The 27500-nt window shown below is 42.7% G+C and overlaps 1 protein-coding gene across 1 annotated transcript in view; it reads right to left on the minus strand.

Moving 5' to 3' along the window:
- Window positions 1-27500, minus strand: part of adgrg6 (adhesion G protein-coupled receptor G6) — a 93705-nt gene that overhangs the window by 29265 nt on the left and 36940 nt on the right. Inside the window, 10 exon segments of the mRNA XM_065964093.1 lie at window positions 344-602; window positions 604-637; window positions 2655-2707; window positions 3665-3753; window positions 12731-12814; window positions 13842-13919; window positions 14091-14183; window positions 15859-15987; window positions 16992-17060; window positions 22624-22689. Of these exon segments, the coding sequence (XP_065820165.1) occupies window positions 344-602; window positions 604-637; window positions 2655-2707; window positions 3665-3753; window positions 12731-12814; window positions 13842-13919; window positions 14091-14183; window positions 15859-15987; window positions 16992-17060; window positions 22624-22689 (954 nt within the window).

A 27500-nucleotide genomic window follows, 5' to 3' on the forward strand; every position in this document is an offset into this window, starting at 1 on the left:
GACGTTTCTGGGCGGAGCTGGTGTGTTTCCTCCAGCCAATGACAGCGCAGCAGGTGAGTTTAGGAGTGCATACAATTCAGTGATTGGACGAGATTCAAAGCGGTGAATATGACGGACATGCAAAGGCGCTGCTTGTCATTAGGCAAGGCAGGTAACTGCTTGGGGCCCAAGACCAGTAGGGGGCCCCAAAGCAGCGGTCGTAAATGGGCAAATTTTTCAACAACAGTAGGAAACCTCCCTAAGGGAGCCCCATCTGACAGAACTCACTCCTGTTGCCTCGCTTAATGCTGGTTCTAATGAAAATGTAAAAGCCATCACATTGAAACACTTTGGAGTCCCTCACCGACTGATCTGACATCAGTAGACCCGGGCTGGACCTGCAGACCGGCTCCCATCAGCCCCTCAGATCCGGACATCCTGGCAGACACAGCAGCTTCTCCCAGGCTCTGATTGCTGATGTAATAATAAACCAGCAGCGCCTGACACGCATAGCTGCAGACACAAAAACAAAGCTGCTGAGAGTGCTGAGTCAGCGATGTGACGGGATCAGGTCGGACAACAATCACAAGCACGTTACCAAAACAAAGAAATGTTTTAACCTGGTCGGGTCCCTCCGCTCTGCACGGCCGGCTGCACACTGCACACAGATGAAGTCCCTTTATGTTACACCATGTTTATAGCTTTATGGTTTATAGAGCGTTCACGTGCACCTTAAAGGCTTTATATGTGATTTTTTGATCCAGCAGATGTCGCCCTTGAGCACCAGCATGAAACCAAAACAACTCGTGCTGCATTGTTGTGTTAGCATGCTAATGCTAGCGATCTTTATTATGCTGGTATCTTCACACTGCATGTAAATTTACCTGAAATGAGCGTGATCTAGAAACACAGTTAAGCAGTGAGTACAGTATGTTATTCTTATTCTGCGATGTAAACAAAGTGAAGATAGGACTCTGAAAACTCTGAAAACATCACAGACAGTGGGACTCGGGTGTTACACCCATTGTAGACAGTCATGACTCACAGAGTTATTTTCAGAGGAGATACTTGATTTCTACATTTAAGTGTGAAAAATCACATATTAAGTCTTTAAGAATCACTCAGACGGGTTCTACCTCAGATTGGTCTATGATCTGAGATCCTCTGAATGAGTTTATTTCTTTACATGTTCTGGTCCAGTTGGGGTTCATTAGGTTAGTTGTTTCCATTGACATATGTTACAAATAAACCAACAAATCAGGACAGCTGACACAGCAAAATGCCTGCATCATACTATGAGTCACACAGTTTATGTCGGGGGTGCCAGGTGGCCGTTCGGTTGGTTTGTGTGCCCTGTGTACAGAGGCTATAGGCCTTGTTTGAATCCCACCTGTGGCTCCTTTCCTGCACGTCATACCCCCTTCTCTCTCTCTCTGATTTCTGACTCTATCCACTGTCCTCTCTCTCTCTGGTTTCAGACTCTATCCACTGTCCTCTCTCTCTCTCTGGTTTCTGACTCTATCCACTGTCCTCTCTCTCTCTCTGATTTCTGACTCTATCCACTGTCCTCTCTCTCTCTCTGATTTCTGACTCTATCCACTGTCCTCTCTCTCTGGTTTCAGACTCTATCCACTGTCCTCTCTCTCTGGTTTCAGACTCTATCCACTGTCCTCTCTCTCTCTCTGATTTCTGACTCTATCCACTGTCCTCTCTCTCTCTGATTTCTGACTCTATCCACTGTCCTCTCTCTCTCTGATTTCTGACTCTATCCACTGTCCTCTCTCTCTCTCTGATTTCTGACTCTATCCACTGTCCTCTCTCTCTCTCTGATTTCTGACTCTATCCACTGTCCTCTCTCTCTCTCTGATTTCTGACTCTATCCACTGTCCTCTCTCTCTGGTTTCAGACTCTATCCACTGTCCTCTCTCTCTCTCTGATTTCTGACTCTATCCACTGTCCTCTCTCTCTCTGATTTCTGACTCTATCCACTGTCCTCTCTCTCTCTGGTTTCAGACTCTATCCACTGTCCTCTCTCTCTCTGGTTTCAGACTCTATCCACTGTCCTCTCTCTCTCTGATTTCTGACTCTATCCACTGTCCTCTCTCTCTCTCTGATTTCTGACTCTATCCACTGTCCTGTCTGTAAATAAAGTCCCAAAACTAAACCTTTAAAGATAGTTCATGTCTTAACAATTCAATTTAAATGGAAAGTGAGGGAGCTCAATGAAGCCGTCACTCGGGGGCAACTTGTTTGCTTCAGCTGCTCCACAGATGGAGGTCAGCGCTCTCAGAGAAGGCATTCAAAATCTACTTCAGTGGACTCCTTCTCTCAGGCAGGCTCCAGAGAAAGTACTGCAGCACACCAATCACTGAAGGCAAATTTATTTAGGTGCAAAAGACTAAAACCTTTTCAGGGCACTGCGTCATCCTGAAGAGTCAAACAGGACAGGGAGAGATTTGAAAAAGCTAAAACACACTCCCACTCACACTCACTGGTTGATGAGAGTGGCAGGTGTAGTTGTGAATATGTATAAATAACTTGGTTTATTTCTGTTAGTCTGGGTGGTTTCATGAAGAGACTCTGTGATACCTTCAGGATGTGATTGTGTTCTAAAACTAATCTCCTCCCTGCACTTGTTTGTTTGATCAGCGAGTATAAATCTGTTGCTGGATTACCTGCTGGAGTTGATGTAGACAGCGTGGGTCCAGTTCAGAAATGTTTGATTGAGCTGCAAGAAGAAAAAACAATTCAAGTCATTGACTGATCCAATAAAACAGCAGGAGTGTTCGGGGTGCTGCTGAGGGAGTCAGACAGAGTGACGCTCTGAAGCATTTCTACAAGTTCAGTGTCTGTTTAATAGAAGCTGCACTCTGTGACGTGCCTGGCATTATGGGTCACGTAGTCCAAGTATTCCTAAATCCTGATATTTTCCACCCGTAAAAGATCCAATCAGTGAGATGTGTAGAGAGTGAGATGATAAAGGTATCTTACTATCTGATCATTAAGGAAACATGCTATGTTGAAGTGCTGGCTTCTCTGACAGCTCTCTATGATGTTTAGAATTTAGACTGCAGTACCCATCAGAGTTACATACATGTCTGATGATATAGTAAGGTAATCTTTTCATTTCATTTACTACATATCTTACTGACTGGACCTCTAACATTTCCGGTCACCCTGCAGCAGTCAGTGGCCCGGTTCGCCCATCCCTGTCGAAACCGTCTGGCTCCCCACACCACTGGTAGGTGTGACCAGCGGGGTAAAAAGCTTTACAGGCTCCTGCCTATTTACTGAAGTGGCTGATGTGAAAGCATTCCTTTAAAACCCCAAACAGTGTTTGATTACATGTCCCCTGCAGTGACCTCTATGTGAGAGGGAAAAGGTGCTCCATATATAAAGTTATTATTATTATTTTAATGGACGCATTTCTATTGGGTGAATCTTCCCTAACATGGCAGCCATTATGGTCTGTTTCACTGCTGCAGGTTAAACAAACCTACAGGAGCAATATACCAAAACCTTTGAGTTCACTAACTGGTGTGCAGGACGATGTTTGGGCGTTAACGAAATCAATGTTGTGATAACAGAGACGAGCTGTCTGCTATCTGGACAACGCTGGTGTGAAATTGCGTCAATCTCCACATTACATTGCCGCCTCGTCTTCCTGAAACTGGACTCTTCTTACCCAGAGAGCCACGGCCCGATCCACATCAGCCCGCGTCAGCTCAGAGTCCCCGTCATCCACCACGAAGGAGATCCTGTAGAACAACACCTCTGCAGAAAACAGAAAATGATTCTTCAGTCTCAATTTGTCACACGCTGTTTCACTCAAATAATGGAACTCCGTTTTGTGCCGCAGAGCAGGAGATGAATGGAGCCGTCGGAGGTAATCGAGTTATGTAAAAATCCAATTTCACAGCCTGAAATGATGAGGAGGGATATTGATGCTGAGGAGAGGAGGCAGAGCAGTTATTAGGATATCTTTGGGTGAATGGGATCATAGCAGATGTAATGGAAGCCGCAGCCAAACATGTTTCTGTCGACAGAGGCGCTTATACAGATTTAGTATCTGACTGTGTCATTCCATCTTTGAGGATTTCACACTTTGAGTGTGAGCCTGCAGTCTGACACCTCTCACACTTACTGCTCAGACTCAAACAGATGTTACACGTTTATTGGAGACTGAAGCTTCACGTGAGGTTAATGGTAATCATCATTCATTTAGAGATCAAGACTCTTTGGAGTTTATTGTTGATGCATCTCGCTGGCTTTAAGTATATAAGCTCAAGGATTTAAAGTATAGTGTTGTAGTCAGGACCGCAATAACCAAGACCGAGACATACCCACAACAGAACCCCCGCTGCCCCTTAAAGGTCAAGTTCATTTTATTTAATTTTATTGTCTATATAGAGCGCCACAGGAAGGAGTCCTAAAACCCTGAAGTAAGTTAGCATTTGAGCGCCATGAGGTCAAACGTCTAAAAGTCAACGGGGATTTTGAATGTGTTTGTGGTTAGACCCCTGAAATAAGGTCTGTGGTTAACACAAGCTGAAGAGATGTTGGTGTTTTGTTAGACCACATAAACTACGTTACCACATGTAACTTGTGAATTTTGAAGTTTTTACTCGTCTTTAAAAAGGCGGTTGCTAACAACAGACCTTTCTCACAGCCGTCATTTTGTGTAGCAGCGAGCCTTTCAGCTCCTGCTATGACAGCTGTGAGAAAGGTCTCCTGGGGCCTGACGTCAGACCTCATGTTCAGGTTATTCTCTGTGTTATCAGCCTCTCATTGGCTCCTAGCTCAGAGGGTCTAACCTGGATATGAGGAAGGACTTCAGGTCCCACCAGGGCCACACAGGACGACATGTGAGCCCACGTGGAGTCCTGGGTGGTGTGGGTTTACTCCGAGCGCTTCGGTTTCCTCCCACATTTACAAATTTGGAAATTCAATTTGAAAAACAAATCATCTCTGTTTTATTAGGTACATTTTTCTTTAGATTATTTCAAATATTTATTTGTGCCTCACATTTTATTTCATTTCTGATTCTGTCCATGGTTCTCATTGTTACTCTCTATCACTTGCATTATTTTTCTGTTTTTCACATCACATTATAAACTTAAAGCTGGTTAATGTCCTGATATTTTATGGTCCAAACTACAAATAAATAAAAAATAATAATGAAACAGGAATGTGAATGAAAATCATTAAAGGGGACAAACAAACAAAGACAACACGTCATATGAGACTCAATCCATCATGACTTGTTGCTCAGTGTACAACACTACAAACTGTTTGTCAGGTGGTCTTTCAAGAAAAGTTTCAGGTTCTTAAACTTATAAGAACTCGATTTGAAAGATTTGAGAATAGGGTTCTTAATTATCAAAGAACAAAAAAATGAAAATAATTGAATTTGAGTGGTTGAATATTTTCAGAAGTTTTGGGTGTCATTTCTCATTTAGGAGGTATTGGTGGGTTCTTAGGCTAGACAGGTTGAGAAGCATTGCTCTAAAGGGTTCAATCTCCCATGGTTATTGTTATAATAGTTCATACACTGTCCTTTAAATTGGTTCAACATCAAAGATGGAATGCAACCTTTCTCAAAATGGTCAAATTCTGATTTTATGTCTCACAATTTTGGTTTAAGTCATGTCAAACTATCATGAAGTCTCCAGCAGCAGACTCACAATTTGTTCAGTCTTATATGAATATCCCAAACTGAAGCTCTCTCCTCTGTGATCTGGCATTTTAAGGGCTCCCAGCTCTCCTGCTATGCTTCACATTGGCCACTAGGTGCCACTCTAGTGTCTATAACAGTGAGTAAAGGCTGATGAAAGGTCAGCAGACTCCTACTCCATCAGTTCTGGTGGGAGACCCTGCAAGCCGCAGACTTTTACTGAAACCTCTCTCTGAGGTTCAGAGAGAAGCTGCTCACACATTCTGTTTCACAGTGCACTGTAAAAACAGGAAGTGTGTGTGTAGTTTATCTTTTAGAGAGTAAAGCAGCGCAGCAGGACATCTCTACCAAGAAGCTGAAATGGGAATAAAAAGAGGGAAATGTGACTCCAGATCATAAAAAGTGAGGATTAAAAGGTGTGTAGAGTCAAAGAAAACAAGGACCCAAAGGTGAAAGGCCTATTCTGTAATGACGGACAAGAAAAATGCACCACAATCAGTCTATTTCAATTAGCACAGGTCGAAATACCACCATTTGATTGGACAACCAGATTCAATTTCAAAGTCCAACATGAGGCCCAAACTTATGAAGAACCAATCACCACCTCCCACACTTCAGAGATCCCACCTGTTCAACGGATTGACATTTAGTGATAAAGACCACGGCTGAACGGGTACAGAGAAAAAGTCTAAAAAGTCTAATTATGGATATAACCACTACTCAGACACTACACAACAAAACCCAACCACCTTCAGAGGTAATTTAATTATGTATTCAGTCTTAAAATCTTGATTTTTTTTTAACCTCAAAGTGGCATCATCTACTGAATGAATAGAGAAGTTTTGTTATGCATTGAGCCGTTACAAACTTTAAGGCCAAAAGTCTGTGGACACCTCAATATTTCAGACATATGTTGAACATAGTATGGATTATAGTTTACATTCCAGTCCATCCAAAGGACGTTGGATTGACTTGACGTGTGCTGTCAAGTCGAATTATTCCACACCGAACTCAGAAAAACATTCACGGTCTCATATTATACGTCCTGCTGTTTTTACACTTTCGATTTTGAATGTTTGAACATTAATAACGACCTAGTTGAGTATGGATGGCCGGCCATTTCTAACCCCAAATGGTTGCCATCTTGACAACTTCGGTGAGAAGAAAGGTCAGACACACTGCAGCCTAAATTCTGAATCAGTAACCGAGGGCACCAACAGTAAAGTAAATAAACTGAATGAGGCGAAGTAAACAATCTGGACGATAGTTTGGTGCGCGACAACGTCAGGTCAAATGTTGGCGATAATGTTCTGCAAGGTTGCAATTTGCTATGGAGGAGAATATGAAGAAAATACCACAAATTTAGAGAACTATTTTTGTCCAACATGTCACTGAACGCTGGAGTATTAAGTGTTCCAAAGAAGCCTAAAGCAGGACAAATAAAAGTGGCCGATAAGTACCGTTAAGTGTGTTTAAAGTGGTGTCCAAAGACTTTCAGCCGTGTAGTTTGTATTTAATGATGCATCGCCTCATTAAGTTAAGACTTGAGTTAACTTTTTGCCTTGTGAGACAAGCTTTAAGACTTAATACAAGTTACTGCAATGATTGTTTTTGTACAGTGCATGCTGCTGTCACTACGGATTGTTTGTATTTTAATTATCTAAATCTACTGTTTCTGGTTACTGCATGACATACTGTTCCCTGATGACAGTCCACACAGACATGTAATATGAAAGCCTTGTTTACATTGGCATGGCAACGTCGGCTTGGCTGCTAAATCCACAGACGGGGATCCAGGTGCAGGGTGCACCATGGCCTTTTTTAGGGTGCTGCTGCTGCCACCACTGCTGGCTGACGTAGTAAGCGGTTTGAATGGTGCGTTCTTTGTGGTTATGAAATGGTGAGCGTTGATGAACACAGGTAGCGTAGGAGAAGGGTGGGAATGGTCATAATTATTCAAGGCCCCATTTACAACTGCTCCTGAGCTCTGATTTCTACTGTGATTCGACACAGTTGGATTTGAGTTCAAAGCAAGCTTTGAAATGGTTGAATTTGACTTCGCTGATGTGCCTGCATCCACACTGAGATCTGGCCTTTGTTTGCTGTCTGTCAAATTCCCCAAGGATCCTTCCAACCTTCCATTATCTATCGTAGCTGTACAATTTTCAGCCTTTGTAGTGTTCGTTATTTTTGGCACCGGAGGAGAGTCTTCATGTGTTAAAACTGTGGTTGCATTTGACAGAGAGATATCATTTGAGCCTGGTGTGAACTCCTCAGGTCCAAAAATGAAGCCTTGACTCTGGGCAAAGGTAGAAGAATAAACGGTGGATCTGGAAGCCGGCGTGGGGGAGGGGGTATTGAGGCCAGAAGTTTGTGGGGGGTTTGAAATAACTGGAGCACCAGTTGGATGTGTAGAAGCTGCAGAGCTGGGCTGATAACTGGGTTCATAAATTGGAAAAGTAGTTTGCACTTCAACAGAAAATGATTCAGAGCTCAGTGTAGCCCCTGGAATCAGACTTTTATTAAGCTGATGGCCTGTTGGAGCATTTTCCATTACATCTAGAGTGTTATTGTCAATTTTGTTCCCATCAGAAACCGGTTCTACAGCAGAGGCATGTTCACCAGCAGTATGTATTTTTGGAATAATGTCAGCAGGGTCAAATCCAGCAGAGAGATGGAACCGTATATCATTTGCAGTGAGGTTATAACTGGCTTTCGATGGCGACACTAGACCGTCGACAAACCTTGAAGCATTGGCTTTTTGTGTGGTGTTTGCCAGCTGTGCCAAAATCTCATCCTTGTGATAATCATCAGCCGAAGTATAAGGCATTGAGTGGCTGGATTTCAATTTGTAATTAGGGGGTGTGGAGGCTTGGTCGAGAGGTAGTGACAGGCTAACTGTGACATACTGCTGGTTTGACTCTGTTGACTGGCTAACAGGGTATTTGGTAGACATTTGGAAGGATTGTAAATAGTTGCCCATGGGGGTTTGGGTTGCTGTGGGCTGGTGGAATCTAGCAGTCGGCCAACTTGGCAACAAAGAACCAATTTCTACCTCTTCCATACCAGCGGACACGGGTGGCGTCGCAACCAAGCCAAGGCGGAGAGGAGAGAGAGAAGGGGTTATGATGGATGAGAGGGGGAGGGAGGAGACAGTCATAAAGGGAGCAACTGCATGATGGATGGGAGAAAGTTTATGAGAAGGAAAAGGTGGTGTGAGTGTTGCTGTAAGAGGAAGAGAAAGCAAAATGGAGGGTAAAAGGAGAGGGGAGTATTGCTGCTGCAGCCCCATAACTTCCACATACTCCTCTGCATCTTGTGCATCCTGTCTTAGCCTCTGACTCTTCTCGTTATGTCCCTCACTTGCATTCACAAACAGATGGTGGTGGGGTTCAGTGTTTTCTTGTGTCAAGCCTGAAGCATGCTCTGGCTCTGGGGGGCCTGGGTTTACACTCCGGCTGCTGTGGAGTGCCATCGCCTGGGTTCCTAACATGACAGATGGATTTGACGAAGGGTAAGTGCGGTGATTCAATACATCATCATACTTCGGGAGTCCCTGAGAGCCTCTCGAGTTATTCTGAGCATCAGTGTTGGTGTTTGTTCCGAATTTGTTACCGTCGCTTGTTTGCTGCAGCCTCCAGGGATCTCTGTTAAAGAGCAGGCCGGGAGTGTGTTTCTCTTGTGATAAAGATGTCTGAGTTAAGACGAGAGGGTCCTCAACCACAGGGTCAGGGGAGGATAAGGAGGAAGACATTGCAGCTTCCTCTCTTAACACCTGTTCAGCCGGCTTAGCAACATGCAGGAGGTCATGAGAATTTGAAGAAGAAGAAGAAGAATTAGAAGACAAAGAAGAGTGCAAATGCTGGGTTCCATTTTTATTTCCTCGATGCAGAGCTGGGATGCCTTCGGGGGCCCAGATATCAGCTGTTGCCAGAGATGTAGAGCCAATTGCAGACTCATCTGGCAGACTATCAATGTTTCCTAATTCTTCTTGGTCAGGATTAACCAAGAACTGACTAACTGACCGACTGGCTGCTTGAGAGGAAGGCCACAAAACCACAGATGAACCCAACTCAAGGTCAAGCAACTCCAGCTGGGACGAATCTGTCTCCGTTTGAAGCGGTAAATCCGTTGTGGATAGTCTAGAGGGAGTTGGCTCAATTTGGCTCAACAAGGAGTCTAAAAAAGTACCAACTGAATTGACAAGCTGACCTGATGGGTTGCCAAGGAGTTGACTACTCTCAGAGTCTTGTAATTGACTTTTTATGGATTCTGATTTATTGTTAGACAGCTCTCCAGCAGAAAGTAACAGTGCGCCATCAACAACTGGCATCTGAGATTCAGTTGGGACTTTGGAAAAGGAAGGAAGTGACAACAAGGATGTAGTGTCAGCTCTTGTCGCCTCAAAGTCTTTTTGAAGGTTTGAGGATGGAGACAGAGATGACAATACAAAAGAAGGAAAGTTCCTGCTAACTTTATTTGGCTCAGGAACGTGAACAGATTCTGCAACATCGTCTGTGTCTGAAAGCTTTAGTTTGGCCTGCTGGGATGAGGAAGGCAGGAAGAAGGAGGGCTGTTTAGAATCAGAAACGGGTGGAAAGGAGGTGGTCTTGAGGGAAGGAGAGGAAGAAATCTGCAAAGTACCAGTAGAGAGTGATGGTGAAGCCGATAGAGAGATGGTATGACAGGAGGTGAGGAGGGAAGATGCAGACAAAAAGGGAAGAGAAGGGAATAGGGGGGAAGGACGTGTATCAGAAGGGAATTCAAGGAGGTTTGTAGAAAGTGAGACGGGGTACATCTGGATGAAATCTTCCTTCTGTGGCAAGGGAGAATAGAAGATCTGCGTGGGGAAAATCTCCTCTGCTAAGAAAGCCGGGGAGCTTAGCTGTACCATGGGCTTAGAAGGTGTTGACTGTAGAAAGAGAAGGGATGAAAGGGAGGGAGTAAGCAGGGATGGTGTTGGCTGAGAGGTCGATGTTTCCATTTTAGGAGTGACAGACTGTGTGTGGGAAATTTCCACTAGATTTTGTCCACTTGAACTAGTATTACTTGGAGCCCTGTGGTGAGTTTGATCTGCCGTCAGAGCCTGAGAAACAGTTATACGAGAATTGCTGAGGGAAATCAATGTTTCAGGCATTAATCCATCTTCTGAGTGAGTCAGGGAGAGTTTGCTGCCTTTTACAACGTCATCTGTGAAGATGTGCGATTCATTATGATATTGTAAAGAGGGCTTATTCTCACTTTCTCCCTCGGAAGCATATAGAAGGAGTGTAAGGGGAGGTAAAGCACCATGAGGGTCTGACCCATTTAACGATGGTTCGTCTTTGGGGTCGGTGCCCATAAATGCTGGTTGGACAGTGACGGGTTCATCCAAGGAGTAAGCAGCATCAAACTCGTACAAGCCAATAGAACCGCTCTCCTCGGTTAACTCAAACATAAACGGCTCATACCCAGACGAGTACTCATCAACCATTGGTTCCAAAGGATCTGTCAAGTTACCCATGGCAATCGTTTCGTTATCTCTATCTCTTGTGCCCAGTAGCCACTGTGGCCCTGCAGGTTTGTTCTTTCTGTTGCTAAGCGCTGACGACGGGGACAACACAGATGACGAGGATGCCTCATCTCTACGTTGCAACAGAGATGATTCTTGGGACAAAAGTTGGATCCCTGATTCAGGAGGGAGTTTTGAGCCTTGTGTGGTAGTATGCAAGTCCTCTTTGGAGATTGATGGTTGCGAAAAGTTTGGAATTGATGTAGGTTGGACTACTTTTCCAAACACGTGTGTAGCATTTCTCAAATCAGGTCCATGCGTGTATCCAGCTGTCCGTGTCAATATGCCCATCTGTGTTGTGGCTGTTGGCATTTTATTGGATTTGAGTTCAGGTGTCCTTGCAGTTGGTTTCGTCATGTAAACCACGGACCTGGGCGGTGTATTGGTTGTAGCTAGACGCCTTACAGTGCTTGGCCTATTCTTACCCTTCCTGATCAGAGGGGTGGAGATGTACCCGAGGGAGATCTTGGAGCTTCGATGGCCTCGGGGCCGGTGAAAGGAGACTGGAAGTCTGGGATTAGATGCCTCAGATATAACTGGGGGGCCTGGGCGTGGAGCCAAGGGTCTGGGTTTGGAAGCCGCATCCGAGAGTCTTGAGGATTTAATTGGAGGACTTGAATGGCTGGATGCAAAGGACCTACGATGCCTCAATCTTTTGTAGAGAGCAGTTTGACCAGCAGCCTGAGGCTTTGAGTCGGAAGAAAGGTCATCCAACTTCTGAGGATTAACTATTTCAGCAGGAGCAGCACTGGCTGAAGCTTTGGTTGGAAATTTCTTTGCAGATTCCTTCGCTGTCGTCAAACCAGGCGTTATTTTGTTGAAAAAGCAGGTTACAGATAATGAATTATAGCATACAGGGATATTCAGCGAAGAAACTCAAAAACCAGACGTATATACAATGGAAAAAAGAGGCAACAGACATTTCTAATTCAGATCTGCAATCCCAAATATCACAAAAAGACAGAAAAAAAAGTTCCAACTAATCAAAGACAAGTTACAAAGAAAAGGAAAAGAAACCACACAAAAAAGCAAGACAAGTTTAAAGCATGAACAAGTTGATAAAACAGTGAAAGATTAGGTCATTTAATGTACAATATGAATGAAATCTACACCAGAAGAGATTTTTGTGGGACGAATCTACGGTGCTCTTTGGATTTCATTGTTAGTAACACAACAGAAATTACAGAAGCTCTAACGATGATGAAACAGAAAGCTTGAAAAACATTTAACTAAATAAAACACAAGCCACTTGGAAGACAGAACAAAACGTGATTAGATAAGATTCGACTAAAAACTAATCTAACTGTATCAGCGGACAACTGGTTCAAACAGCAACAGGAAAAATGTCATCTCCAAAGAGGGAAAAGAAACAATTTGAAACACACCTTCTGATAAGGAAAGCTTAAAATCAAGACAAAGGACATGTCTGCTGAGGAATTAAGGACGTATAAAGGATGTGACTGGACAGGAAATTCAGCAGAAAGTACCAACCTCGATTGCCTTAGAAGAGCAAATGTGCTTCTTACCCCGAGAGGAAGCAGCAGTTACAGCTATGTTAGTGGTTGGTTGGTTAGTAGCAACTAACAGCAGCGGAGGAGAAGTTCCTGGCACTGTAAGTGGTAATGAAAGACAGAATGAGACAAGAGGGGCGTAAGCAGAGGTGGTTTCAATTCATTTGAATAAGGAAGCATGTTTTTGAAATGTTAATTATGAGTAGATTGCTGAAAGGTGTTAAATAATTAGAATTCAGAAAAAAATGGGAATTGTTCTCAATCAAGTCATGTTGAATCAAAGCGAACCATTGATACTCAAAGACAGCCATCGTAAATACAAATAAATAGGTCTAAAGCAAGAATCCAGATTTTTAGATGCTAACCGTCCTAAATCAGGCAAACAGATTGCCTGAGCTTCGTGTACACAGTGGTGGTTGTTATCAAAACGTTGTCGTCTGAACACAGAAATGTTTTGATAACTTAAATTAAAAACGCTTCTGTGTTCAGTAAACATGGCCTATGTTTCAAAGTCATGAAAACATTTGCAGTAATCTCTGTTCTGCGATGCCATGGACATACTTTTTTTTACTCAGTTACAGTAAAGTCTGATCCCTCTAACCCTCACCAATACAGAGTAGGGCTGGGCAATATATCGAGTTTTTAAGATATCTCGATATATTTTTAAACAAGATATAGGGTAAGACAATATCATTAATATCGATATAGTTTATGTTGCATTAAAATAACGTTACAGAGGTGCCAGGTCACCTTATTCTCATCTCACTGATGATGACTGACTGTCTGTCCCTCTTAACCCTGCTCCTCCTCTCTCTCTCTTTTGTTGTATTTAAGGAACATTTTTATTTTATAATATTACTTTTTAAATTCACAAACAGGTAGTTTATTTTCCATGTGTTTTCACTGTTAATAAAAGGCATATTGATATATATCGAGCATCACCATTCAGCTAATCAATATCAAGATATGAGTTTTGGTCCATATCGCCCAGCCCTAATACAGAGTCACATACCGTTTGGTTTTGTACCTTCCAGAATGTATTTACTCACAGCAGCAGTCTTCTAAGTTGTGTAAATAAAGCTTTACAGTCTGATCTGTGGCTTCACAGCGTTATTGTTGATCTTACCATGGGTTGTAGGGTTAGTAGCTGGGAGGTTAGTGGTAGCAGAGGAAACAGTTGGCGTGCTGCTGGTTGTCTGTTGGGCTACATGGGAAGTAAACAATCACAGAATATCAGTCAGTTTATATCACACATGCTGAAGGTATTATATGCACCAATCTGTGTACAAGATCTCAACATAAACACCTCAAAGCTGTAAGTCAGAACCTTGACTTACAGAGTTAGCTAGAGTTAATATTCTGTTAGCTACCTTACCATGTGGTGTACTGCTGGCTGAAGCAACATTAGTGGCAGAGGATGAAGGCGTAGCAGCACTGGTGGTGATGGCGATGGTAGTGGCAGGCATAACTGATCAGCACAATGAGTCATTAACATAAAGCATAAAACCATTAACGGTGGTAATGGGACAAGCTCCTAGCCTGTTTGGTTTCAGAACCAATCTCAAAAGTCTTTCTTGATTCAGAGCAAAAAGCAAAACAAAAAAGTTGATCAATGGAAGCCTTTTTGACATTTGGTTCCAAGGTGGTTTCCCAAAAGCATCTCTGGTCAATTTTGATTGAAGTATTGTTGTCTGTATTGCTTAATATCAGACTTAATCTGACAGTCAATGAGAAGCTAAATCTGTTTATTTCAGGCTAAGAACAAGGACTCATGCTGCCCCAAACAAAGACTCTTCTGTTCAAGTAGTTATGATGATTTTTACATGAGGAAGGGCTGAGATAGAATGGTATACATAAACTTGTTCTACAGGGACAACTGGTATGAAGGAGCTAGCATGGTTAAGCCCTCCATTTCTAACACAATTAAGTTGACAAAAAGTATTCTTCATTTAACTTACAGCAGACGGTTTTATATTTTGTTGGAACCCAGAGTAGCATATGAACCTAGCAGTTTCAAGAAAACCCCCGGACAAACCGTCTTTTTTCTGAGAGCCTAAGCACTGTAGCATCATCTTTTATTCACTTCCTTAGTGACACAATGCCACTCCTGTAGCTTTACAGACTGTCGAGATGCTAATAAACTAATTTAGTATCTATTTATTTAAGAAACGCTCTTCAGTTAAAATTACCACGATCACAAGGCTAAATCTGATATCCTGTGAATGGCAAATTCCATTTAGCTTTAAGCTAACAAACTGAAACATTACATCCCGGTCCATCTGTGAGAAACTACGCCAGCCGGCACTGATTTGATAATCCTGTTAAAGCTGTATTAATAGGTTTCTTGGCTATAAATCCTTCACAAAGATAGCTTCCTTTTAAAGACAACCCTAAGAGCAAAGCAGAAATGATCTTTGAATAAGTATTCAGCTTCTTTTATCTGAAGTATAGCTGGGAATCCTCACTTTCTTAAGGCTTATTCAGTTAGCATAAACTTTGCTTGTAGCTGCTAATTAGCTAACTAGCTAATTTGTGAAGGGTGTTGAACATCAAGATAGCTTTAAATACAGACGATTCTGTATTTAAAGAGTGTAGTAAACATAAAAAAGTGACTATTTACATCCCTGCTGTACTTGAAACCCATTTCCATTTTGATAAACAGGCCAGACTACGCCATACTTACATTACCCACACGGCCACATCCACATTTAAAGGGAAAGATTGAGAGCAGCAATGATTGTTTTAACAGGAACTTTTGAGTTAAGAACTTAAAGAGTTTTAGGTATTGCATGACCTGTGACTTTCTAAAAAATGCAAATACGTGGACTTAACATCATCTTAGACAAATGTTTGGTCAACTATATTGAGGCAGCCCAACCAAGCACCAATGGGATGTCATATTTCCTGTCATAAATCTCTCGGAGGAGTGGGTAATATATTCTCCAAACGACTTAAAAATCTGTAGGCCTATAGTAACTCTATTGTTCATGTTCCTTAGACAATTTTTTGAAGGCTTCCCCAACCTGAATATGTTTTAAAAAATGTGGGACGACATTCAATTATTACTTTTTTTAATGTGCATGGTTAGTATTGAGATGCTCTTGGCAAACCACAAACCAGCAGCAAAGCAGATGAAGCCTTACCAGAGGAGGAAGAGAAGGAGCTGGCTGTGCTGCTGCTGCTGCTGGTGGCGGTGGTGGGACTCATGGTTGGGGTTAGTGGCATGCTAGTGGTAGGGATGGTGGATGAAGACGGAGTGATGGGAGGAAGAACTGGAGATGACAAATTATAGGATATAGCAGAACAAAAAAGGGAGCAAACATGGTAAATAAAATGGTTTGAATGCTGCTCAGTGAAAATCCAGTACGTCCACACCGTCCTGAAACACTCAGAAACTGTTTACACTCTCATGGATAAGACGACTGTGGGGAAAGCAAGCGTCCATAGGTGTTTTCGGACCAAACAGTTCTGGGGATCACCATGGGGACTTTTTTCTGTCTGCATTCACACCACAATGCCGATTGGAGAGTACCTACTCTCAATCAGTAGCTTAAAAGGTTCCTGTAAACGGGGTTCAAGGAACTCAGATAGTTTATAGTTCCATCGGCGTGGAATCAATAAAAAAGGGGGACGGCTTTCAACAGTTCCATGAACTATGGAAAAGTTCCTGCGGTCCAAAAACACCAAATGTCATTTGAGGTACATATTTAATATTCAACTGTGAACTGTTGGAGCAAAAGAAAGAAATCCTTATTACTCTAATCAAAGAACAAACGCTGAGTTTAATAAAATCCCGGGAACATTCATTTGCCATTACAACTCCTCAGAAGAACAAGAACGACCAAAAGGTTAATGAACTAATGAAAAGTTTGGGGAGCTCATTTTCTAATGCACTGGAAGATAATATTTAACCAGTCTTATTCCTCCTGAGAGGAACTCGTTCATATCCATCAGTTCATCAGAGCAGAATTAGCTGAGTCCTCCTCGAGTAGATAATGAATAACAGAGTGAACAAATCAATTATAGAGCGTTTGAATCTTCAGAGGTACATGAAATAAAATAGCTCCAAGCTATTCTTCATGGATCCTTGAAAGGTCAAACATTGAATAACTTCAGGGCATTAGTATTTACTTCCATCAAAGATGATGGTTTTTTACTAATGAACTGTAAATGACTTCCTCGAGAAGAGGTCTGCCTAACGGCACGATGAAAAAGAAAGACAAGGGAGTCAAAAGGATGCATGAAAAGGAGTACGAGCGAGATGAGGGTTGCTTACCGTTGCTGTTGGCATTAGTAGCATGGATGGTGTTAGTGGAGTCAGTGGATGAAGTGGCGGGAGAGGAAGCTGGCGGTAGTGACAAGTGGTTTGGGATGAAGGGGAGGGAGGGAGAGAGAAAAGATGCAGAGGATGATGAATGGTTGTGAAGCTGCATTGTTTTCCAGTCGGCCTACCTCCTCATTAACAAAGAATGCAGGACTTGGGGATCCAAACAAAATAATCGAAAACATTTTTAGCCAAATAAAAATGCCAATGGAAGGGATGACGATCAACAACAAACGGGAAAATGAACTCTTACATCAGAGGCGGCAAACATTCATACAAATGTGACAACGACTTTACATGGGGGCTATTTCTGAGGGCAATGCTGGTCAGAGAGTATCCCTCAAAGCACAACCATAGGACAACATTTATGATGACACTGACTGTGAGAGAAGAGCTGTAATCCATAACCAATAGAGAACAAACAATATGATGTATTTTTGTAGTCCAACCCGGAAGTAGCATCGCCATGGGGTCTAACGAGAATTTTCCTGTGGGATGTTTTCATTGGATTTTGGATCATTGCAGAAAATAATCTCTGTGGCAAACGCACGTTTCTGAAGAGTAGGTGTTTTGTTCAGCAGGATAATCTTCACAGATGAACGCCATTTATATGATGTTTGAAGCGTTAATGCAGCCGGCAGAAGTAAAAAGCTAACGTTATGCTACAAGCTAACTACACCACGGTTAGATGATTGTGACGTGACAAGCGTTATGCTTCAGACGATCTCTGATAAACTAATCCACATAGCTTAATAAATAGTTTACTAACATAATATTCACCTTAACCTAAAGATTAAACCTACAGGAGACATCTCCGACTAGTGAGAGAGTTCCCGCCCTCTGTGTCCGGCGTGATGACCTTTATTGTCCCCAACAACCACTGTAATCACATTTAGCCGCTTGTTAGCAACCGCCTTTTTAAAGACGAGTAAAAACTTCAAACTTCACAAGTGGAGGTATTACCTAACGTAGTTTATGTGCTCTAACAAAACACCAACATCTCTTCAGCTTGTGTTAACCACAGACCTTATTTCAGGAGTCTAACCACAAACACATTCAAAATCCCCGTTGACTTTTAAACGTTAGACCCCATGGCGCTCAAAACTAACTCACTTCTGGGTTTTAGGACTTATTCCTGTGGCGCTCTATAACCATTACATGTAGCACCCACACAAACTTCACCTCTAAGGTTATGTAACCCCCAATTGGTAGAGTCAGTCATCTCTCAACTGGAAGTCCGGGGGTCCGATCCCCAGCTCCTGTGGGCACATGTCCTTGGGCAAGACACCTAACTCCAAGTAGCTCCCGCTGCTACTGATAAACACTTTACATAGCACCCTCTACCATCAGTGTGTGAATGGGTGTGAATGTGTAGGTGTGTAAAAGAGCTTTGAGTATTCAGAAGACTAGAAAATAACTATTCAAGCTTCTGGCCATTTTTTACCATTTACATAATTGTTAATGGGCGAGTTAGTGGGCGAAATGTCTCTCCACTCATAAATCATTTGAGGGTCGCTGTCACAAATAAACAAAAGGGGTTTGGGGCCGATACGATCTGCTCTTTTTCTGGAGAAGAACTCAGGATTTTTTTGCATATAGGACGACAATAAATATTTTTTTGCTCCATGACTGTCTTAGGTATAGATATGGCTGCCAAGGAAACGACTGATAATGATACGACTGAGATGATAAATTACTTGTTGAAGTACAAGCCAGAAGCAGAAGAATATGACGGGATGTTGTTTTCCCAAAGGTATGGATATACCCTTATTTAAAAATTCAATCAGAACCATCTCTCCTATGATTTGGTGGTTTTGTTTGATTACTTAACCACTCTCTTTGAAGAGGCGATTGCATGTTCCTGAATATTTCTACCTCGATGGAGACTTTGTTTGCTGAGGCACACCTTCACCTCAGGGACTAATTTCTCCTGGTGACCCAAAGGTGAAAAAAACAACAACCAGGCAATTAAAAAAAAGACCAGGACACGGACTTCCCCCGCAGCTCCAGGGACTCTGGACGTGACTGATCTGGTTTAAGGACTCAACATTTAATCCTTTGATTGCTCTCTTCATGGCCTGTTGACCTGCCCGGGGCTGCCGTAGTCATTTATATTCTGGAACATAAACTGGAGCGTAATTGGCTCGACTCCTTTTCTCTCACAGCAGCATCCCCGGAGAAACTGACCTTTAGAAAAATGTCCCTCTGTGGCCTCCGTAGTACAGGATAGTGTGAGAACTGACATTTTGGGAGCGGGGCAAGGTCACGTTGTCTGCTGGTCCCCCGGCTACTGTTCCGACAAACTGCAACAAGTTCGATCCAAATCACATGACCTCCTGGAGCCATGGAGATTGGCTACAGTAAAATTTTCTTTAGGTCAGGATTTGTGCAGCTGAACGACACTCTGGAGTATCTTCACATATCTTCCTTTCAGGGTCATTTGAGGGAAATATCATAAACAGAGTGTACCAGAGGGGATTTTTTTGACACTTTGTTTGGTGAGCGAGAGTATTCTGAGGGTATGTGCTTATTCAATAACAACCTTTCTAGGGGTCAAGTCAGAACACTGCCTTTCAACATCTGGTTTTCTTTCAATAACTTCGACAAACTTGATTGAGATTCTCGTCCTTGTTTGACTTTCTCCCTCAAGCCAACTACATTTCCTTACCGAGCCCAGAATCATAAATCAAACGGGCCGCCGGACACAAACTCTCTGGACTCTTGCTCCGGGTAAAAAACAAAAGAGCTCCAATAAACCTACCTTTTTTTGCATTTCTGTGCCATGTTTTAAGAACATTTTCAATAGACTCATAAAAATCAGAATGAATACTTTTTTGGAAGTGTTTGTGTACTCTCTCTGCAACGGTTTACCAGCACCAACTGGAGAGCGGCCCAACATTCATGTGGTGTTGGAATAATTGGAAAATTAGTTTCCAACTTCTAATGGTCGCTGTGGATAGAAATCCTGTTAAACATGACTCGACACTTGGATAAAAATAACACTCGGTTTTTGATTAATCCAGTCAATAAAACCTCCAGAGATAGTGAGAGATGTGTCATTTTCACTGAATCTTCTGCTTCATTATCAAAGGATTACTTAAGGCTGGCCTCACACTAGATGATTTTAAAGTCTTTACTGATTTAATAACATCGGAGACAACAGACATGAGGGCAGTTTCAAACGATTTTTAACATCATAATCCACCGAACGCACACATGAGTTGATTCAACCAGACCACCTACAATTCTACAATTGACTTAGCAGATGCTTTTATCCAAAGCGACGTACATCAGAGAGTAAGAACAACACAAGCAAGGATCTAGAAAAAAGGGAACAATGTCAGTAAGAGCAAACGATCAGCTTTGAGTCTGATTGGACACACAGGTGCTGACAGGAAGTGACCAGAGGCAAAGCACAACATTGAGGGCAGTTCTTGAGAGCTCTAATCAGTATAGAAACCATCTTATAAGTCGTCGTTATCAAACAAAAACCATCGTCATTACCATCATCATCATCAATAATATGGAGACCATCATCATTAAGTTAGTAGGTATTCATGAAAGAGCTGGGTCTTTAGCTTTTTCTTAAAGGTGCAGAGGGACTCTGCAGATCACATGGAGTTTGGACCTGCTGTTTGTAGTAACACCTGAGGAATTATTTGAATCAATAATTTGATCTGACAAGCCTTGAATCGGGCCACACCCTGTAGAGGTTAATATTGATCCGTATCCAAAACCGCATACTTTCAAACTATTTGTTAAAAGTATGACTTCAAATTATGCACGTACTGAATTCATAGTAAACTATTTTGTATATGCAAGAAATCCCCAGATGTTCAATAGATTGGCAATCATTTTTATTGGGACTTCCTTATCAAGGCCATATAAGGATCAAATACTGACATCAAAAAACACTGCCCTGTGAAGCTGAACGAGCAGGAAATGGAACAGCCAAGGTGGAGAGTGGAATCCAAACTGGGTTGATCCAAGGTACCCGGGCTAGTGGATCCAGTCTTTGAGAGTGATTTAACAATAACATTTGACAGCTGTATGTGACCGTGTAGTAACAGAAGGTTCTTTGAATAACAGCTTATTCAAATGTGTGTTACTTTCAACAAGGCCTCGATGTTCAAGAAACACTAGTGCAGCTGTATCATGGAAGACAAATAGGTCTTGTTGTGTCAGCAATTCTCTGAACTCAAGTTTTTGGAATAAATAACACACTCAAGAAACATTTGACAGTATGCAGTACAGATGGCAGATGGATGGTAAGAGGAGAAACTGTCAGATAAAGAGTTTCTGCCAATCCACGATTCCCAGTCGGTGTTGATTCGCAGATCAAAAGATGTCTAGACATCTTGTTGGATTTATTTGATCAGTAAAAGTTTAATAGCGTGGTTCGAACATCAAACAAGCTGGATTTTGTTCAAAGGAGCCAGAGTGCTACATCACCTCTGCTTCACCAGAAACTAGGCTCTTATACATTAAAAGTGGAGATCCATTTCCAGTCATTAGAAAGTGCTCATACTCATATCTATTTTCTTATAGCAGAAACCATTATAAACACAAACTGATCAGTAAAGTTTAGCCACTAGTGTCCACTAGAGTCTGTCTCCTGCAGTGAGTCAGTCCTCATAGAGCTCTATGTTAAAATGTCCAACTTTACAGCTGCAGTTCCTCCAGTGTCCACTAGAGTCTGTCTCCTGCAGTGAGTCAGTCCCCATAGAGCCCCATGTTAAAATGTCCAACTTTACAGCTGCAGTTCCTCCAGTGTCCACTAGAGTCTGTCTCCTGCAGTGAGTCAGTCCCCATAGAGCTCCATGTTAAAATGTCTAACTTTACAGCTGCAGTTCCTCCAGTGTCCACTAGAGTCTGTCTCCTGCAGTGAGTCAGTCCCCATAGAGCTCCATGTTAAAATGTCTAACTTTACAGCTGCAGTTCCTCCAGTGTCCACTAGAGTCTGTCTCCTGCAGTGAGTCAGTCTCCATAGAACTCCATGTTAAAATAAACATGTTTACAGTCTGGTACAAAAACAGTTTGAGTCTCTAGAGCTCATTTCTCTCTTCAACTGTACGGGCTGAATGTTTACACAACTCACCTGTTTACATTATATTATGTCTTGAAGGGGAGTAATTTCAGGATAAATCTGCTGAGGGTGCTAAACAGCTTGTTCTGCAAAATCACACCATAATTCTCTGATATGAAACCAAGAATTTCATGAGATGGCTTTGTTCACTCTATGAGCAAAACCTGCATTCAGTTCCGATATCCTGTTTTCTTCCCATCCCCCCTCATCAGACTTTTAAACAGGTTTGATTGAATCAGAATGGATTAATTGATCAGAGTTAAAAGGTAGAAAGTGTTTGTTCTGGATCATGTAAACCGCCCCAGAGCTGAAATTCAACACACATCTGTTACAACACCATTTAATAGACCATCAAACATAAAGATGTACACTGTGTTAGGATACGCTAATGCCTCTTTATCTGCCAATCAAATCTATGCTGCATCTGAAAAAATGAAAGTTATCTCCACGACCAGGTAGAGACGGTGTTTATCATGCAGGTGTGTTGGTTTGTCCTACCTGGGCAGCCCAGTCCCGGGGAGTCACAGCTGGTGGTGAGGGGTGTGTCGCTGGGCGGGGAGACACCTTTGGGGGAGGGGAGGGAAGATTAAAACAAAAATGTTAATGAATTAAAAATGATGGTTAAATGGAGGGAAATGTGAGTGAGAAGGTTTTTGTATTTGTTTAAATTCACTGATATGAATCTAATGCAGGTGTTCAGGGATCATAAAGGGACTGGTTTCTGGTGCACACTAGATAGTTGTCCATGAACACCTGAAACTGGATTTTTTTAACATCTTTTTGCCCATGTCCTCTTTGAGTTTCCATACAATTAAAAATAAGTTCAGTGGGTAATGAAGTTGCACACTTTTACAAATGGAAATAAATATTGTGGTCAGGTGATTAGATTTATATAATGTTGGGACACTTTGTTAAAACCAGTTCATTCATTCTGGGTCAATCAGGGCCTGCAGGGGCTGGAAAGTATCCCAGTATGCATTGGATAAAAGTTGGGTCCATCCTCTTTTCAGTGTAGGAATATAAAAAAAACTATTTGTTGAAATGTTTTCTGGAGGAACATTTTGCATGCAGGAAAAACTTTCTCACACTTTGTATTTTCTCAATCAATAACACTCTGTGGGTTGTGGTGGGACTCAAGACTGGCTTCTTGCTGGGATCAGATTCCTGATGTTTTTATTTCAGGGACAGCCTGTCTGACCGACTGTGCGCCTACAGCGGCCAAAAAATCGAGCGCTCCTCGAACTTCACTGTCCATTTAAAAATGTAATCGTGCGCCCGGTCTCCGGCCCACACAAACTGAATATTCACAGGCCTTCAGAGAGAGAGTGGGAGAACAGACAGGGCAGTGAAAGCAGAGACTTTGTTCATGCACACACACACACACACACACACACACACTGTAACAGAAGGAATGTGTTCGAGAGAATGTCAGCAAATCATCACAGAGTGAAAAAGCAGGAATTCAGTAATCATGGACGGCGTGCGGATCAAAAGAGGCGAGAAGAGCTGAGGATTCTGCCCCGTCATAATCCACCCCACCCCCCACCATCTTTGTCCTTTGTCCTTCTTTCTTTCTACCTCTCTTCTCAGCCTCTCTCTCCTCACCGACTTGTTGCTTCACCTTCTGACACCCTTACCTCTCTCTCTCCTCGGCGTCTGGCATGTATTAAGTGTTACTGTAAGAAACCGGTGACGTAACTGAGAGACCATGTGTGGGACTCTAAACGTTGGTATTTCACCTCGACGGGCGTGTTTTATTGCAGGGAATTAAAAAAATCCACATGCCAAGCAAGCTCCCAAAAACTTCAGCTTTTTACCTAATAAACTATGATCCTCGCCCGACCATGAAACAAAACAAAACATTGCATTTGCACAAATATCATTGTCAGAACAACTTGTGCGTTAGGAAACTACCACAGACTGTGAATACTACTGGACGAAGCCTGAGCGATGTCACCATAACGACAGGCTAAGAGCTGGAGCTGAAGCAGGTTACACCAGCTAGCTTACTCTGGCTAAAGCTACAAAGCACCTAGAATGCTGAATGCTAGCTAAGCCTGTCCAAGACAAGGTAGATACCAAGCTGCAAATGCAGCCGATGCTGAAGTGTAAAATTCTGCAGTTCCTGGAGTGTCCACTAGAGGCGGGCTGCAGAAGCACAGGAAGTCACATACACACTCATTCTAAAAAGCCTGTTTTTACAGCAGAGATGAACATGTTTACAGCCTGGTTCAAAAAACCAAATAGGTGTGATTAGCTCATGTCTGGATGGACACACACTGTACGGGGGGTGAATGTTTTGATGACTCATCAGTTTTGATTTGATGAAGGATAAGAGTTATTCACAATAAGGCGTGTAGCTGACCTGATTGACAGGTGGGCGCGGTGTAACGGTTTGTCAGGAGGTTTAAAACCCGCCTCAGCTCCAGCTCTCAGCCTGTCGTTAGGTTGACTGAAAGTTAGACTGAGACAGCATTTCCAGCATGGAGACCGCCATCGATGGGACTCCAGCGCCCCCTGCAGGGACAGACGGGTTGTAGCTTCTGATGATGAAGGAGGTGAAACGCGTTGTTCCCTAACAATATTTACATGGTAGTGTCTTTTTCATCCTCTCCTCTCTTCCTCTCCTTCTATCCTTCCTTCCTTCACTCCCTTCTCTCTCTGTCCCTTTATACCACTTGTGTCCTCTGCAGCTATCTCCCCCTCTGCAGCATGCCGCAGAGCCCTCTGACAGGACAAAGTGTGGACCAGCATGGAGGCGGATACAGAGCACCATCTCTAATAACGAGCTTTAATTAATCTAATCGTTCAGCAGCAGGTGGCAGCATACAATTTACTGTAATTACTGTCACAGTGTGGGTATTATCTGCAGGAGAGCACGCACACGGTTCCATCTTTTAACCGCCCAAAAATGTTACATTTATAGTTAATACAAGAGGAAGTGTCAGAGCACAATATGAAGTTTGGGCATCACAATAAAAACCTTCTAATCCGGGAAGCATGTGTTGGTGTGTCTCTATCAGTGTGTGGACACGCTGACAGCAGGCGGAGGATTATAACAGTGAGGGGCGGCTTGGCCCACACTCTGGTGTGTTCATGAAGCATCACAGAAAGTTACATTCTGCAGCTTTCTTATTAACTAAGTTTGGCTGTTTTGGCTTTTTTTAACAAATACACACTTCATGAAGCTTTTCCATCCGCTGTTCCTGAAAACACTCAGCACCTGTTTAGGAAAATATTTTGTTCTAACACCCGATTTAAACATACTACACGGCCAGTTTCTGCTCTGTCGGACGGTGTGCGTCCGGCCCCACTGGAGAACTACAAGATCACAGGAGAACTACAAGATCACAGGAGAACTACAAGATCCCAGGAGAACTACAAGATCACAGGAGAACTACAAGATCCCAGGAGAACTACAAGATCCCAGGAGAACTACAAGATCACAGGAGAACTACAAGATCACAAGAGAACTACAAGATCACAGGAGAACTACAAGATCCCAGGAGAACTACAAGATCCCAGGAGAACTACAAGATCACAAGAGAACTACAAGATCACAGGAGAACTACAAGATCACAAGAGAACTACAAGATCCCAGGAGAACTACAAGATCACAAGAGAACTACAAGATCACAGGAGAACTACAAGATCACAGGAGAACTACAAGATCCCAGGAGAACTACAAGATCCCAGGAGAACTACAAGATCACAAGAGAACTACAAGATCACAGGAGAACTACAAGATCACAAGAGAACTACAAGATCCCAGGAGAACTACAAGATCCCAGGAGAACTACAAGATCACAGGAGAACTACAAGATCACAAGAGAACTACAAGATCACAGGAGAACTACAAGATCACAAGAGAACTACAAGATCACAGGAGAACTACAAGATCACAAGAGAACTACAAGATCCCAGGAGAACTACAAGATCACAAGAGAACTACAAGATCACAGGAGAACTACAAGATCACAGGAGAACTACAAGATCCCAGCAGAACTACAAGATCCCAGGAGAACTACAAGATCACAAGAGAACTACAAGATCACAGGAGAACTACAAGATCACAAGAGAACTACAAGATCCCAGGAGAACTACAAGATCACAGGAGAACTACAAGATCCCAGGAGAACTACAAGATCACAGGAGAACTACAAGATCACAAGAGAACTACAAGATCACAAGAGAACTACAAGATCTGCTGAACTAGCCAGATTTTATTTTAAAAACAGGCGCCGCCATAAAAGGAACGCTGTCTGTGGACACAGCCCCTCACAGAGACAGACCGTCAGGCACCATCACACACCGGGTGAGTGCTTCATGTTTCCGCTCTGGCGTCCATAAGAGATGAAAGACGACGTTACGTGTGCACATGTTAAGAAGTTAAACACAGTTTTAATGAAGCCTGGACACACACACGGCGCTCTGCAGGCGCTCAGTGACAGCGCTCGCTTTCTCTCTCTCTCTCGCTCTCTCTCTCTGCTCCATCAGCAGCAGCCTCATTACCGACCGCAGAGGAACATAAAACCGGCCTCCGATGGCTCCCTCGTAAAGACAAAACAACATTCTGGAGGTAAACAAGACGACTCTGCAGGGAGAGAAAAACAAAGTGTGAAATGTTCTTGGACACTCCAAGGAAACATTCGGTGCAGAGCTTCAATTTCCTCTGATGGACGGAAAATTTATTCATAAAAATCATGAAGGATGTGAACGGTTCATTCATTTGTTTAGACCGATTTAACCTTTCGACCTCTCCGTCAGAAATAGGATGGCTACGACCAAGCTGGTTGTTTTGCTTATCGGGTCGTCACTTTTGGGAAATCGTTCAATCTTTAAATCATGCAGTGAATAAAAAGTCTCCAGAACACTTTTTGAAGGTCTCGTCTCAGAATCTGAAGCATTTTTACTCGGTCTTGTCTCGGTCTCAGACTGGGCGGACTCCGGATTTCAAATCAACAGCGGTCAAGACCACCACTGATCGGCTCTTTTTCCACATCATTACTGTGATTAGAATTGTAGCACCTGTGGTCCTAACCTGGTTGGATCGATAAGATACTAACATCAATCTAGGTCCTAAAAGAGTATGCACATTGAATGACTCACAAAAGGAGTTGGTGTTGGTTTGAACAGTTGACACTTTTTAATACTTTTCTCAGCATCAATAAACATTTACAGTCGTGCTGAGTGTATAAACATAGAAAAAATAGAGTTCTGTGAAAATAAAACAAAACCAAAAGAAATTGTCCTTTTGAGTTGGACTCCCAGCTCGAATGCTCCTCTGTAAAGAGGAATTGAAAAGTTCAACGCGCAAAAAAAGAGTTCAGCTTCGGGGGAAAATCCAGATGTGTGTGTTCAATGTCAATGTCTAC

The sequence above is a fragment of the Labrus bergylta genome, chromosome 15 (assembly GCF_963930695.1).
Source record: "Labrus bergylta chromosome 15, fLabBer1.1, whole genome shotgun sequence".
Lineage (NCBI taxonomy): Eukaryota > Metazoa > Chordata > Actinopteri > Labriformes > Labridae > Labrus > Labrus bergylta.